Source organism: Balaenoptera borealis, assembly GCF_965194805.1.
Source record: "Balaenoptera borealis genome assembly, chromosome: 1".
In the NCBI taxonomy this organism is placed as follows: domain Eukaryota; kingdom Metazoa; phylum Chordata; class Mammalia; order Artiodactyla; family Balaenopteridae; genus Balaenoptera; species Balaenoptera borealis.
This window is the reverse complement of record NC_138860.1, coordinates 127,214,311-127,231,150: the sequence shown is the minus strand read 5'-3', so window position 1 is coordinate 127,231,150 and position 16,840 is coordinate 127,214,311. Positions and strand designations below refer to the sequence as shown.

General features: G+C 35.9%; 1 protein-coding gene across 3 annotated transcripts in view; it reads right to left on the bottom strand.

The window, feature by feature from the left end:
• PIGK (phosphatidylinositol glycan anchor biosynthesis class K) overlaps nt 1-16,840 on the bottom strand; it is a 135,705-nt gene that overhangs the window by 75,734 nt on the left and 43,131 nt on the right. For all 3 annotated transcript variants that reach the window (XM_082355732.1, XM_082355730.1, XM_082355731.1), the window contains 3 exons: nt 15,312-15,429; nt 14,980-15,090; nt 310-482 (listed from right to left, as the gene is read on the bottom strand). In XM_082355732.1, coding sequence (XP_082211858.1) covers nt 310-482; nt 14,980-15,090; nt 15,312-15,429 — 402 coding nt within the window. The remainder of the gene's footprint in view (nt 1-309; nt 483-14,979; nt 15,091-15,311; nt 15,430-16,840) is intronic.

The window sequence follows — 16,840 nt, the reverse complement described above, 5'->3', positions numbered from 1 at the left end:
GTATGGCTCTGAGATAGTCAGTTGTTGTGAAAGTTTTAGTCCTTTTTAAAGCAAGCCTGAACTCATACTTCTACAAACATATTTTGGAGCTACAACATAACCCTAATCAAGATCTTAGCTTCCCATTGATATTTACAGCTTTTGCCCATTAATCTGAAAAGCATAGGGGCTACATAAAGTAAAGAATGGATAGAAATGTGTGATTTTCTTTATAAATACTAATTTTCTTCTCTTAATATAATGTAACATAAAAATTTACAAATCATGAGACTAGAATACTCTATTCAAATAATAATTTAAGATGAATACCTGCTTTCCATGATTCCTGAATCTGGCTGCAAACTAATAGTCTCTGTTGTAATTTCCACTTTCCGTACACTTCCAAAGAAATCAGTTATCAGGACATTTTTAGGATCCCTCTGAAAAAGATCAGTGCGATGTCCAGGAGTAGACACACATAGACTTTTGGGGCATACCTGAAACTGAAAAAAATATGGACAACAATAATAAATACACATGCTTACATATTCATACAACTTTTATTAAGTCCATTAATACAATATAGTAGACTGTAGTATATTTTCAAAGCTCTCCCAACCTAAAGAAACTACTGGTTCTAAAGATTAAAGTTTCATTGCTATCATAATGCTTGACACTTTAAGAAGCTTTACAGACATTAGAATAGGTTATCAATAAAACAGGAAGATGGCAAGGGAACGAAAAAACATTCACTTTTTTAAATCATATGTTACAAAGTTTATTTTGAACACTTATTTATGAGAACTCATAGGCAACACTATGACAAGAGAATTGCTTTTTTTCTGTATCTGTATCCATCTCAGTGGAATGCTCTACCAGAGCAGTTTTTTAAACATTTTGTAATCATGACCCTTCATTCAAACTTTAAATTCAAATAAAATATTACATAGTAGCTCAATATGTAAAAAAGATGAAACCAGAGCTGCTCTGGATTGCAGGAAGTTAAGCATAGCCTCCTCATTAGCTATCCCCCTCATCCTCCTGCTGTGAATCTACAAAAACCATTCTATAAATCAAGTAACTTCCTTAGTTTATCCATGATAAAAATAACAAACCCAAAGCACCTCAATACACTATAGTGCTCCAGAGAATAGTCTGAAAACTATAACTTCACCACTACACAGATCTCACAATATTTTTTATGTTTATCTTATTCCTAAAATTCAACATCAGTGCATTACCAAGGACCTTTGCAGGACACTTGGTCCATGCCAAAAGGTCCTTGATATTTGGTCCTGTCCAAAACCATTTGGCATGAACCAAATATGCTCATGAACATGTGGACAAGACCAAATTTCAAGGACCTTTTAGGCATGGGCCAAATGTCGTATGGACGTTTTGGACAGGACCAAGTGTCTGCTAACCCCAGACACGTGTTCATTCACTCAGCAAAGCATAAAAAGTGTCTATTATACACACTTCACACGGTTACCTTCCATAGGGGATACAAAAATTGATGAGACTTGGGCCCTCTCAAGGCTTTAAGTCTAGTCAGAGATGAATAAACATAACAAGGTAGAAAAAAAAGGGACAGGTTCTAATTCAGAAAAAGATAAACTTCTTAGTGTTTGAGGATAAGAAAAAAGAAGGAGTGGGGCTTTAGCTATTTTCTGAAGGAAAAGGAAGATTAGATTGGAAATAACATTCCTAATAAAGGAGCAGCTGCAGAGACATGTTAAGGCAAAGAACTCAATTTGGCAGAAGCCCAGGATATATGAAGGAAACCATTACAGACCCACTAGTAAGGACCCAGAGCCCACAGCACTTGCCCACTTGTAGGGACAAGACTATCTGCGTAGGTAATCAGCAACGCGACAGTAGAGGGATGGGGAAGGGCACAGCAACTATAATTTATGAAACAGTGTTCCAAGCACTGTGCAAGCAGTTTGCAGATATTCTCATTTAAGCTTACCAATAACTTTGAGGTATACAAAAATTATTCTCTCTCCTTCAAACTAAGGCTCAAAGAGATTAATTGGTCTAACATCATACTGCCTTCCAGGTTCAGGAAAGCAATAACAGGAAATACAAAGAAGAGTTCAGGATATAAATTAAGAAGCAAAGAAGGAAAAAAGGGTGGGGGAAGATCAAGAAAGTTAAATGTCAAACAAGGACAAAACAGACAGAAGGCTGAATAAACAAAATAAAAGATAAAACAAAATAAACAAAATAAAATTAAAGTTCTACGTATATCAAAGGCATTCCTGTATGAGCAACTTGGTCGGTTTTATTAGGTACTAGCAGAAGAAAGCAGGAAAAGAAAAGTAGTTGAATGAGCTTGGGAAACACTAAATAAGTATTATCTTCTTTACTGCTAAAAAAAAAAAAACAAAAACAAACAAAAAGAAACTTCCACTTAAAAAAAAATTGAATTATAATTGAAACAATTATATTAGTTTCAGATGTACCACATAGTGATTTGATATTTTTATACATCACAAAATGATCACCATGACAAGTCTACTTACAATCTGTCACCATACAAAGTTATTACAATATTATTGGCTATATTCCCTATGCTGTACATTACGTTGCCATGACTTATTTACTTTTAACTGGAAGTTTGCACTTGTTAATCCTCTTTATCTATTTCACCCATGTCCCCACTCACCCACCACTCTGACAACCAACTGTTTGTTCTCTATATAAGTCTACTTCTGTTTTTTTCTTTATATTCCACATATAATTGATAGCATACAGTATTTGTCTTTCTCTGACTTATTTCACTGAGCATAATACCCTCTAGGTCCATCCATGTTGTTGCAAATGGCAGAATTTCATTCTTTTCTAAGGCTGAGTAATATTCCATTGTATATATAGCACAACTTTACACACTCATCTATTGATGGAGACTTATAGTTGCTTCCTTATCTTGGCTATTGTAAATAATGTTGCTATGAACACTGGGGTGCATGAGAGTGTTTTCCCCTATTTTATTTTCTTACCTCCTTTGTCATATATTAACTGACCATATAAGCAAGCATGGCTTTATTTCCAGGCTATCTATTCTGTTCCATTGTTCTATGTGTCTGTTTTTGTGCAGTACCATATGATTGTTATTATTATTTTTTTAATTTGAAAATCTAATTGGCTTTAACAGGCCAATTCATGAATCAGGCAGCATCCCATCTAGCAACTACAAGGGTGCTCTGAGGGGTTGTACAAAATAGGTTTTATAGGAAGAAAGTCGGGGAGCTACTAGCAAAAGAAAAGATTTTTTTAGGCCAGGCTTCCTTTGGGGGGTGGGGGGGGAGGAAATGACAAGGGTTTTATCATGCAGATTGCCTCTAGGGGGATGGGGGATAGAGAGCGCCCAAAACGTTTTCTTTGCTTAATTCCCGTAACATCCACAGATCATGGTTCCAGGTTCATAAATTTTAAGCTGGTCATTCTCTTCATTTCATTTCTGACCTTCCAGTCGTAGGAGATCATTTGCCTGGCAGTTAGCAGCTGTGAACATGAATTGAAAGCTTTTGAGAGAATACGATCCGCCAGGGGGATTATTATAAACAGCATAATCCCCAGTACTTGGAAGGCACTTCAGAGTCAGGTCCCCAATACCCAAACCAATCAAAGAAAGATCCAGTTTAAGGAGTCGCCCTTTTAAGCCAAGTGGTTCGCTCAGTGACTGAGCTTCACCTTCCCTAGAAATGTCAATCCTGTTGGTGGCATTGGCTGCAGTACAGACACCTCCTGGTTCAGCTAAAACATAATCAAGGACTATTCTATAATCAAGAACAACTCTAGCCACAGAGTCTAAGGATCTTTTCTGGGCAGCTAATGCTTTAGCAGTGGATTCTGTAATACTTTCAAGAGTTAAGAAGAGGCTTCTGATCATATTCTCATTTGTATTTACTCCTAATCAGGGAAATTGGCCCTGCCAAAGGAAGCGATTCTGAATTATGAATGCCTCCTGGTAGGTCCTTCCTAGAACAGTTAGGGGCACAGTTAGATAACCTAAGAGGTACTGCCTGGTTATATACCAGCCATCTAGGCATTCATAGGCCCAAGGAGAATAACCATCACTGACTAAGACAAATCCTGTCAGGGCACAAACTACTTCCACTTAGGTGGCACTGCTAATGGATTCATTTGCAAGGGTTGTTGCACTTGCCCATTCAAGCCAAGGGTCAGTCAGATTTTCTCCTAACCTGAAATAAAAAGTTGTTCTAAATTCGAGAGGTTACCCCTCTAAGCAATGGCCTGGGAGATACAGATGATGGCGTTATCTTTCCAGGTCAGATTCCAGAGTAAAGGAAAGAAAGCAAAGAGGAAAAGGTTTTAGTTAAAGTATGAAGTCTTGATCCGTCATCTTGGGCAGAAGCAGTCTACATTAATGTCAGCTACTTCTCTTCCTCGTCAGTTTGATTCAGGGGTCTCCAGCATTAGTACAGGACCAGATGCCAGGTGGAATCCTCCTTGTCTGTGAGATGTGCACCCAAGGCTCAAAACCTTTTAGTTTTGCAGCAGTGTCAGTGGTCAGGAACACTTGGTTAGGTCCCTTCCAATGGGGCTCAAGGGCTGCCTTTGTTCTTAGTGATACCAAATCAGAAGGGTGAGAGAAAGCTGGAAATGTTAATTGGGTAAGTCACAATCAGATATCTGAGGAAACTAGAGGAATCTTTGACCACAAAGACAATTAACAGGACTAGAATCTAATATCTACAAAGGTGCAAACATAATTTTTCTCTCTCTGATTATCCCATTTTATTTTAACCAGAGATAATCACAGTAAAACTAATTTGTCTGTATTAAACTTGGCCTGATTTTTATAGAAGTACAGCAAGAATAGTGACTGACCATATAAGTTCTTTTTTAAGATTGCTTTGCTGGAACTTTGTAAGCAAAGTACCAGCTTGATTTTTCCACGTGGTTTCTTGCAGCTGTCTGGTCATGTCTGAGTCTATGTACACATTCCAGTCAAAGCCTTGGTAATACAGCCCATGTTTCTAATTGTGTCCTGTTACAAGGAACATGAAAATAAGAATACTCACTGAAAGTTTCTGAATTCTGGGAATCAGATAGGGAGAAAAAGTAAATGTTTCATCTTTGTTCACAATGGTATATATTACCAAATTGTTGATAGCTTAAGAGAAAAGATTTATTTAAATCTGGAAAAAACATTAAAGAACCCGCAATATTTTAAACACAGTCATAAAAATTATAATCATCCTTATCAGTTCATTCAGTCCCATGTTATTAATTCTTGTTCTGCTTGAATCCAGCTTTTTCCGTTAGTTCTCTCAACCTTGCTTGATGTTTGAGGGTGATAGGGACAGTAATAATTCCAAGAAATTTGCAAGGTTTTCGTTCAAGACCGTATGATTTTCCCAGTGAAGTGTGTGCCTCAATCACTGGAGATTGTGGAAGGAATACCCCAGGTGGGAAACACATTTTCTAACAGTTTCTTTGCCACAGTGAGGGTACTAGCCTTGCAGCAGGGGAAGGCTTCAACCCATCCGGGAAACATACATACAATAACAAGAACACACCGATAACCCATACTAAGTGGCAAATGAATGAAGTCCAGTTGTAGGTGCTAAAGGAGTCCAGAGAGAGGAGGTTTGAGACCACCTCTAGGGACAAATTGTTATACTTAAATGCACTGGTGGGTGGGCAAAAGAATGCAGAAAAAGAAAAACGTTTGCCAGGAAGAACCAAACGCTGTCTAGGTTCTCCCATAGCCCTGACTGGTCATTCAGTTTACAGCCATTATTTACTCACCTTAATTTCTCTGATTCAGGAACAAACTGTTGCCATGTTACAAGGACATCAGGATGGCAAAAGTCTGGCAATGAGGGGGTCATGTTTTGCAGAAGCAGAATGGACTTTATCCACATGTGCCACCATCTTTATAAGCCTCTATTGCTGCTGCTTTTGCATGAAAGTCAGCTAGGGCAACTCCCTAATACTGAGGTTCAGTCCTTTGGTGTAAGCCTCAATTTTGATGACAGACAATATAATACACCCGGATATATCAGACTTCCAAGAATTTCATGCGATTTCTGGAACACTTATAATACATACCTATATAGGCACAGCATAAAGAAGGCTTGTTCCTTCTTATTTGACAATGTTTCCCATGTAACTTAACATATGAAATAAGCCTAATCAGTTTAACATCTTCCTTTTTATAAGGAGAGGAAATACATCCTTTGAAATGTTCCAGGCACCCTCTGAAAAACTTGAAAGTTAACTGAGGTCAAAAGACTTCAGTTTTAGAATCTGATTTTGGGAAGTCTGTCAAAGATACCAAAAGGTTTGGACACTTGAAGAAACAGGACCATAGATCAATATGAAACAATACTGTCTACTTAGCAGATGAAAAAAATTAAGTTCTAGTTTGAAGTACACTATTGATAATAAAGCTTAATTTTTAAAACCTTTATAAACAATTCAATTTCAGCCAGCTTGATTAGACAAGGTAAAATTCTCTCTCTCAACCTTTTATATACCTTTAGTTTGTCCTTCATAACCAGAAGTTCTAGTTCAGACAAAATTATCCTCATTTCCCTTAACACAAATGCATCTTTATTCCTCATACTTTTTCTTAGCCAAAAACACATCCTGCTTTTCCCTGCATATGGAGATGTCTCCCAAATCGTTTCTAATAGCTTTACTTGCATAATTAGAATTTTTAACCTTTAAAAACCTTAATTTCTAGTGAAAATTTAGGAAGTAAACAATCGTGGACTATCTCTTACACTAGCATTACAGCTTGGCAAACTTATAAATACTTTTTTATAATTTCTAGAAACATGTGCTTTCTCATAGAAAATTTCTCAGCATGGCACCAAACAAATGTGAACGAATAATGCTGCCTGCCATATCAGTAAACAAAGGATGTTGCAGCCATCGAGCCACTACAGCTGCCCCCAAAGGTGCACCCTGAAGGGACTCAGGATGGGAAAGCCCAGGATACTGGCCCTAGACAGCTGTGGTGCATATCAAAGGAATGATTTCAATGAGCCCAGACTCTTGCATCTTCCCATACATAGAAAAGTGCTAAATTCGTTAATCTGAGATGTCTGGTTTCATTTAATTAACAGTAATCTTTTGATGTTCTGACTACCTGGTCTTTGTTGCAAAAACTCCGATAAAATCTGGCTCCTCCCTTACCTCTTCATAACGGTCCCTCAGAGCTACCTGAGAGGCTACATCCTGGGCTTCAGTCCTCAATTTTGTCTGCCAAACAAAACATAATTCTCAACTTTTTGGTTGCGCATTTTTTTCAGTCGACACATGCTTACTAATAAACCCAAATTTACCTTTGGTTTCTCTATAATAAGAAACCAAAAGTAGATAAACCTATGTTCAATAATTAATGGCTCAGTATTTTTTCTTATTTGGGGAGATCTAGATATTCAATAAATTTCTAGCACTTAATCTTAGCAAAACTTTAAGGTTTCAGGTTACTGAAAAGATTTGGGAAATTAATTTGAAAAGTTCAACTAAAAACTTTTTATCCTACTTATATTTATTTAATACTTGCTCTTCACAATTGTTTAGATTACTTATGAAAACTTCATCATATCCAGTTATTTTTCTTGCAAGCCTAGGTAAAATAAAAGTACTATATTTAATGCTGATAACTCTAAAGACATCTCTGCTTTAATTAAACCAACAACCTTAAACTAGCTTTTATTTACAAAAGCTATCTTAGATCACATAATTTTAAAAAGCATTTCAGTTAGTTTCTGTTATATTTCTGACAACTTTGGAATGCCCAACTGTAACAGGGAAGAGCCAATTTTGACTCCACGTTGGATCTGTTTCTTTGACTTTAGCCTTTGCTCTTCCTTGCTTTTGTTATTATAATCATACATAATGGCCTGCCACAGGGAACCCTACCCACCTGCAAATGGCTGCAAGAAAGAAGAAATTAACACATGCCCTCCTGGAGGCTGGCCATTCCAGGAGATGTTTTTCCAAGACTGATGGCCCTTTTTACTTTACTTCCTTCCCGTCTCTCCCTCTCTATTCTGCCTTCTTACTTTACTTCCCTCTCTGATTCTATAAAAGAAACTGGCATCCAGACCCCGATAAGATGGTTTTTTGGGGGACCTTAGTCCACCACCTTCTCGGTCTGCTGCCTTTCTGAATAAAGTCATATTCCTTGCCTCAACACCTTGTCTCCCGATTTATTGGCCTGTTGTGCGGCGAGCAGAGCGTGCTTGCACTCGGTAACACAATCGTTACAAGCTTGTCTTCAAACCAACTAAATAGAGCTCTTTTACAAAATAATTCTGCAGTACCATCTAGAGGTTAAAAAAAAAAAACACATATCTACAACATACATAAGGAGATACACACAGATGCAAAGGGAGATCTCATAGTTACCAATATTTGTGGAGAAGACACTTAAGATTTTTTTTTTATCTGCCAAATTTCCAAATATTTCTTCCCTTCTTTTTTTTTTTCTTTTCTGATGAGAAACAATTGCATTTCAAAGAATGGCTCTTAAGTCTCAGAGAAGATGGGGATAGGAAATCTACATCACAAAGACACAGATTAAGTGCAGTACAATTCTATTTCCAAAGTCCCAATATCTACAAGTATTTTGAGATGAAGAGAGGAGGTTTGGGGATTGGCAAAAAGGAATGACACCCATCTACCTATTGTTGGAATGTTTCTTTTCCTCTGGGTATATCTAGCTTAGGGTATAAGGTCTAAATTCTTACCAGACTCTGAATAATTTCAGTTCCCTAAGTGTTTAAGGGAATAATTTAGCAGTTTACCCAAAAAATCTGTTTCATCAACTCTGTGAGGGGTCCATATGGGAGTTGAAGTTGATGTTGAAGAATTTGCACAGGGCCTTGAGAACAATCTCTTTTCCAGTGTCCCAGCTGATTACAGCTGAAACATTGATCTCTGGGCAAGTGTTTTGATAATGAACCCCCAAGAAGGTGAAATGGGGAGGCCTAGGCATTGTTTTAGATATCTTTTGTATCTTTAATTTTTCATTGGCTTTTTGCAATGAATCTTTTAATGAAGTTATTTTGGAATTTTGAAAGCTTTTGGAGACTTCTGCATACTAATTAAAACAGGTATTCCATTTGGTTTGTTTAACTTGGGAGCCCTTGTTTTTAAGTGATCTTACCTATTTGGAACATTCCTCCTAATGGCCAATGTAATTCTAGGTTGATTTTAGTAAAACTTTGCCATTTTGTTAAATAACTGCAGCTTCCAGGATTCATAGTTCTTAAATATAAACTAAGCAGATGTGATGGAAGGCAGTGTGCTCAACTATTTGGACATAAAGGATCACGTTTCTTCTAGCTAGGCCTTTGGTTTTCTCAGTCAAACTGATACCTAAGAGGGACTTGTGGCAGGGTTGGGAATTATGCGGTGCTTTACAGTGTACATTGTTGCATGAAAGTTTTCTTGAGGTTGGTGGGTGACCTAGATGTCAGTCTAACCCATTCTGTGACCAACTTATCCTAACATTAGACTCTTTGGGTTAGGTGATGAGCGCTCTAATAACTTCTAAATGTCTGGTACCCACAAATCTTTGCAGCTTTTTGGCTTCTGAGATTCCCATTAGCAATGGGCTTTACTTCATGTGCACATTAACAGAAACTCATGGTAACTAAAAAAAAAAAAAAGAGAGAGAGAGAGACTGGGGAAAGGACTGAACGAGCAGACCTCAAAGAATAAGGACTGCGGACTGATTCCAAGCAAAAGGAGAACTGCAGCTATAACTAGTAGTTCTCAACAGGGAATCTGGGAAAGGATCCCAAACAAATGGGGAGGTGCATATTAAACCATCATAGTTCCAAATGTAGAGACAGAATCAAGGGACTGGAGCTTTCCACTCAAAACAATGGACTGTGGAAAGCTAATTAGATCAGGAGCTCAAACACAAAAAGAACAGAGTTCAACCAAAAGGAACTTACCAATGGCCCTTGGAAACAGCAAGAAAGACAGTGAACTGAAAAGGGTTCACAGGGTGCCATGCCTGTGTTTCCTGCTCCTTGAAAGCCATCCCAAGTTCACTTCAAATCTCATCGCTGCCACCCATCCGTTAAAAAATAAAAGTCAACCAAGTAAATTTGAAGATGTACTTGGCTTTATTAGATGATTCATGAATTGGGCAGGCAGCATCCCATCTAGCAACTAGAAGGGTGCTCCCAGTACCACACTTGTTTTGATTACTATAGCTTAGTAGCATAGTTTGAAATCAGGGCGTATGATAGCTCCAGCTTTGTTCTTCTTTCTCAAGATTGCTTTAGCTGTTTGGGGTCTTCAGTGCTTCCATACAAAATTTAGGATTATTTGTTCTAGTTCTATTTAAAAAAATGTCTTTATTATTATGATATGGATTACATGAAATCTGTAGAATGCTTTGGAAAATATGGACATTTTAGCAATATTAATTCTTCTAAATCAAAAGCATGGATTTATTCTACTTATTTGTGTCATCTTCAGTTTCTTTCATCAATGCTTAGAGTTTTCAGAATACAGGTCTTTCACCTCCTTGGTTAAATTCATCTCTAGGTATTTTATTCTTTTTGATACAATTGTAAGAGAGATTGTTTTCATCACTTCTCTTTCTGATAGTTCATTATTAGTGTACAGAAATTCAGCCAATTTTTGTATATTCATTTTGTATCCTACAACTTAACTGAATTCATTATTAGTTCTAATAGTTTTTTTGGTAGAGTCTTAGGGATTTCTGTATTATGCCATCTGCAAATAGTGACAGTTTTGCTACTTCTTCCTTTCCAGTTTGGATGCCTTTTATTTCTTTTCCTGACTAATTTCTTTTTTTTTTTTAACATATTTATTGGCGTATAATTGCTTTACAGTGTTGTGTTAGTTTCTGCTGTATAACAAAGTGAATCAGCTATATGCATACGTATATCCCCTCCCTCTTGCATCTCCCTCCCCCACTCCTTATCCCACCCCTCTAGGTGGCCTCAAAGCACCGAGCTGATCTCCCTGTGCTATGCAGCTGCTTCCCACTAGCTATCTATTTTACATTTGGTAGTGTATATCTGTCAACATTACTCTCTGTTCGTCCCATCTTACCCTTCCCCCTCCCCATGTCCTCAAGTCCATTCTCTACGTCTGTGTCTTTATTCCTGTCCTGCCCCTAGGTTCATCCTTTTTTTTTTAGATTCCATACATATGTGTTAGCATGCAGTATTTGTTTTTCTCTTTCTGACTTACTTCACTCTGTATGACAGACTCTAGGTCCATCCACCTCACTACAAATAACTCAGTTTTGTATCTTTCTTGACTAATTTCTGTGGCTAAGACTTCCAATACTATGGATAAAAGTGGCAAGAGTGGGCATCCCTGCATTGTTCCTAATCTTAGAGGAAAAAGCTTTCTCAGTTTTTCACTGCTGAGTATGATGTTAGCTGTGAGTTTGTCATATATGGCCTTTATTATATTGAGGTATATTCTCTCTACACCAACTTTGTAAGGAGTTTTTATCATAAATGGATGTTGAATTGTCAAATGCTTTTTTCTGCATCTATTGAAATGATCATATGATTTAAATCAGTCATTTTGTTAATGTGGTGTATCACATTATTGATTTGCAGGTGTTAAACCAACCTTGCATCCCTGGAATGAATCCCACTTGATCATGCTGCATGATCCTTTTAATGTATTGTTGAATTCAGTTTGCTAATATTTTGTTGAGGATTTTTGCATCTATATTCATCAGGGATATTGGCCAGTAATTTTCTTTTTTTGTAGCATCAATTCTTTTGTTTTGGTGTAAGGGTAATGCTAGTCTCATAAAATGACTTTGGAAGTGTTCTTTCTTTCTTCTCAAACTGAATAAGTGGTGTGTATTATCCAAAGTGTGTATTATTTTATTTGGAATAATTTGACAAGGATGGGTATTAACTTCTTTAAATGTTTGGCAGAATCACCTATGAAGCCACTTAGACCTGGACTTTTGTTTGTTGGCATTTTTTTTTTTTTGGATTACTGATTTAATTTCATTACTAGTAATTGGTCTATTCAGATTTTCTAATTCCTCATGATTTAGTCTTGGAAGACTGAATGTTTCTAGGAATTTATCCAATTCTAGATTGTCTAATTTGTTGGCATATAACTGTTCATAACAGTCTCTTATGATCTTTTGTATTTCTGTGATATTGACTGTAATTTCTCCTCCTTCATTTCTGATTTTATTTATTTGGGCTCTTTTTTCCTTGATGAGTCTGTCTGGCTAAAGATTTGCCAATTTTGTTTATCTTTCAAAGAACCAGCTCTTAGTTTCATTGATTGTTCTATTGTCTCTTTAGCTGTTATTTCATTTATTTCTGCTCTGATCTTTATTATTTCCTTCCTTCTACTAACTTCGGGCTTTGTTTGTTCTTCTTTTTCTAGTTCCTTTAAATGAGTTAGATGGTTAAGAGTTTTCTTGTTTCTTGAGGTAGGTCAGATTAATATGAACTTCCCTCTTAGAAACTGCTTTTGCTAGCAGCATCCCAAAGATTTTGGAATGTTGTGTTTCCATTTGCATTTGTCTCAAGGTATTTTTTGATTTCTTTGATAACCCACTGATTGTTTAACAGCATGTTGTTTAGTCTCTACATGTTTTGTGTTTTTTTTCCAGTTTTCTTTTTATAATTGATTTCTGGTTTCATACTGTTGTGATCAGAGAAGATGCTCAAACTTATTAAGACTTCTTAAATTTACTGAGACTTGGTCCATAGCCTAACATGTGATCTATCCTGCAGAATGTTCCATGTGCACTTGAATGTGTATTTTACTGTTTTTGTTTTGGATGGAATGTTCTGTATGTATCTATTTAGTCAATCTGATATAAGGTGTCTTTTAAGGTCAATGTTTCCTTGTTGATTTTCTGTCTGGATGATCTATCCATTGATATTAAGTGGGGTATTAAGTCCTCTACTATTATTGTATTGCTGTCTATTTCTCCCTTTATTTCTGTTACTATTTGATTTATATATTTAAGTGGTCCCATGTTGGGTGCACAAATGTTTACAAATGTTATATCCTCTTGTTGGACTGACCCCTTTATATTATGCAATGCCCTTCTTCATCTTTTGTTACAGTATTTGTTTGGAAGTCTATTACTACTCCAGTTTCCTTTTCATTTTCATTTTCATGGTATATCTTTTTCCATCTGTTCACTTTCAGACTGTGAGTGTCTTAAGGTTTGAAGTGAGTGTCTTGTAAGGAGCATTGAGAAGGGTCTTGTTTTTTTTAATCCATTCAGCCACCCTATGTCTTTTGATTGGAGAATTTAGTCCATTTACATTTATAGTAATTATTGATAGGTATTTACTTACTGCCATTTTGTTAATTGTTTTCTCACTGTTTCTGTAGTTCATCTCTGTTCCTTTATTCTTCTCTTTCTTTCTTCCCTTGTTGTTTGACTGTTTTCTTTACAGTTATTTTAAATTCCTTTTTCATTTACTTTTGTGTATTTACTATAAGTTTTTTGTTTGTGGTTACCATAGGTCACACATAACATCCTACCTATATAACGGTCTCCTTTGATAGTAACTTAATTTTAAACACATTCCAAAGCTTTATATTTTACTTCCCCAACACATTTTTGATGACATATTTTACATCTTTTCATTTTATATATCACTTAACTAAGTATTGTATTTTTAATTAATTTTATGACTTTTGTCTTTTACCCTTTGTACTGACTTTATAAATGGTTAATCCACTACCTTTTTATTTACCTTTTTCAGTGAGATTTTTAATTTAATATGTTATCTTATTATTGATTAGTAGCTTTCTTTCTAGCTTAGAGAAGTCCCTTTAACATTTCTTGTAAAATGGTGATGAACTCTTTTAGTTTTGCTTATCTGGAAAACTCCTAATCGCTCCTTCAATTCTGAATGATAACCTTGCAGGTTACAGAATTCTTAGTTGGCAGTTATTCCCTTTCAAAACTTCAAAATGTAGTAAGTAGTTTGATGTTATCAAATCTGATAGCTTAAAGCAGTGGTTTTCAGAATTTTAGAGTTGAACCTCTTTAATAAATAGAAATCTACCTGAAAGGTTTCTATATAATAAAAGAGATCAATACAAAGCTGCTTGGTTTATGAAATACTAGAGTCCAGAACCTTATCTACTCAGCCTCCCATTCATTCCAAAGCTCCATGAAAGCAGGGACAGTATATGCCTCTATCTCTAGAGTACAGCCAGTGCCTGTCACTTAGCAAAAACTCAAGAAATATTTGTGAATGAATTAAGATATAAATTAATGAAAAAAGAATGAAAGTCATTAATTCACAGTAATTATCCAGTCTAGAACTGCTATTTCAAGCTTTTTATTATGCTTACTTTTGATAGCAACTTCAAAGTAGATTTATTTTAAAAGAGACAATCAGTGCAGAAAATTCAGGAAAAAAAGTAGACCTAAATTCAACAGGCCACATCAAAACATGGTACTAGAAGTTGTAGGGTGCACAAAAATATGTAAGAGGAGGTCTCTCTCCTTCAAGAACTTCCCATTAAGTGAGAAAAACATTTAAACTCAATTAGTAAGTCCAAAAAAAGACAGACTGTGACAAATGGCACACAAAAAAAAGAAATAAAGCTCTGAGTAGCTTTACTTATTTTACGTAAATTCCAACAAGAAGGCTATGGGAAGATCTCCTGGAGGAGGTAGGATCTGATTTGACTCCCAAAGAATAGGTAGAATTTCAATATGTGAATCTAAAAAAGGACATTTCTGGTAGGGAAAAAAACATGAGCAAATGAATGAGAATAGAAAAATACCTCAAGGAATAGCAAGTTAACTAGGCTAAGGTTTTAGGCCTCTTGTAGTAAAGAAAGAGATACTACTGTAACAGGAGATTCAAAACACTTTAAAAGGCCACCATTCAGCATATGGAAGAGTACCCTAGAAGTCGAGGAATAACAGACTTCACTTATCACATTAAGGTTAGCATAGCTATTGTGCTATAATCAAATCAAGCAAATACTTACAAGATCATTCATATTAGTTTGGCTAGCTGGATTAATTTCCTCCAAAAATTCTAAGACATAAAATGTGTATCTATCCATAAGATGGACTCCAATTGCAGGATCAGGTTGATGCTATAAAAAAGCAAAGGAAAAAAAAGTGTATGTCTAATAGATAGGATCATTACATTACAACAAAATATTTTAAATGTAATCAAAATTTCCTTCTAAGATATAAAGAAGTCTAAGAATAAGAAATAACAGATATATTTATAAAGCATATAAGTGATTCTAGAAATAGCTACACATTCCAAAGACAATCCCATTTACAAATGGGAAAGAAAAAATGTACTTACCGAGAGTGAATCTTCTCCCACTTGGCTACTAGCTAAAGCCATTATGTTAGGAGAATAAAATCTCTCATACATGGATGCTCCTTGACAAGTATCAATAATAAACAATAGCTCATTGTAGCTGAAAGAAAAGTGATAATATCTTTGACATGAATCATGCTGTTAAACATACATTAACATTTTACAATACTTCCCTAAGATGTTTAAGTCATATCTTAGTCATTTCATTAGCTAAAAATTTGAGATTTTTTGATAGAATTCCCAATACAAATTTAATATCAGAAATATTAAAGGTATAACCTGTCCAAGGAAACCACCTCAATAGAGTGCAGTAGTTGTGCCATAAAGTGGCTGCCCCAACTTCTTCCCCCTCCCTTATCTATGCCACAAGATGCAGAATCCAAACAAAGGTTCAATTCAAAAAACATTTATCTGGCACCCACACAGTCCTAGAAACTGAGCTAGATTCAGAAAAAATATATATATGACTTAGTCACCATACTCAAAGATCTTAAAATCTAACTGGAAGACAGACATATAAACATATAACTAAATCAGAATGTGATGAGTGTTACAAATTTTACTGAAGGCCTACAATGTGCCTGACACTAAGCTGGGGATACAGTAGTCCTCGCCCTCACAGAGCTTAGAGTCTAACAAAGTCAAAGTGGTCCAAGAGCAAGAGAAAGAAACAGAGGAAACTGTAAGGAAAGGCAGGTCAGGGAAAGGTGATGTCTGACAAGGCCAGTGAGGGGTGAGTGTTATATTATTTAACAAAGAAAGGAATAGCACATTCCAGCAGAGGAAAAGCCTGTATTAAGGCATCTAAATGTAAAAAAGTATAAATGTTTAGGAAAAAGGAATTGTATCGTGTAGCTTGGATTTAGAGTTAATTTGGTAAAATGGAGAGAAATTCGTTTCAAAAAGGTAAGGCAGGGTCAATCTGTAAAGTATCCTGTACAAAGTTTGGATCTTATCCTATAAGTTTGAAGAAGCCATCAAAGGCTTTTTTAAAGTGAAAGAATAACATAATCAGCTCTATATTTTAGCTGCCTAGTTGGTGAAGGTGAAAACAGGGAGCAAATAACATTTTCTCAGAGGTTTCTCTCAGACATTGGATCTAAGTAAACAGCTAACACTGCACCTAAAAAGAAAGCATGGAATCTTAATATTATCTAAGCAAGGGACAGAAGGCACAATTAATACGACACATTTGTTCTGAGACAAAAATCTGTGGATACCCTTGGGGATCATAAACATCTAAGGTTATGACAGGCAGTACAGTAAAACAATTAAGAGAGTAAGCTCTGGGACAGGACCACTTGGATGTGAATTCTAGTACTGGCACTTATGAGCTGTATAAAGTTTGGCAAGTTATTTAATCTATCTGTGCCTCAATTTACACATTTGTAAAAATGGGAATAACAACAATATCTGCCTCATGGAGTTATTAAAATTAAACAAAACAACACATTATATAACATAGTGCCCAGCACCTAGTATACCTTCAATAAATATAAGCTATGAATAAG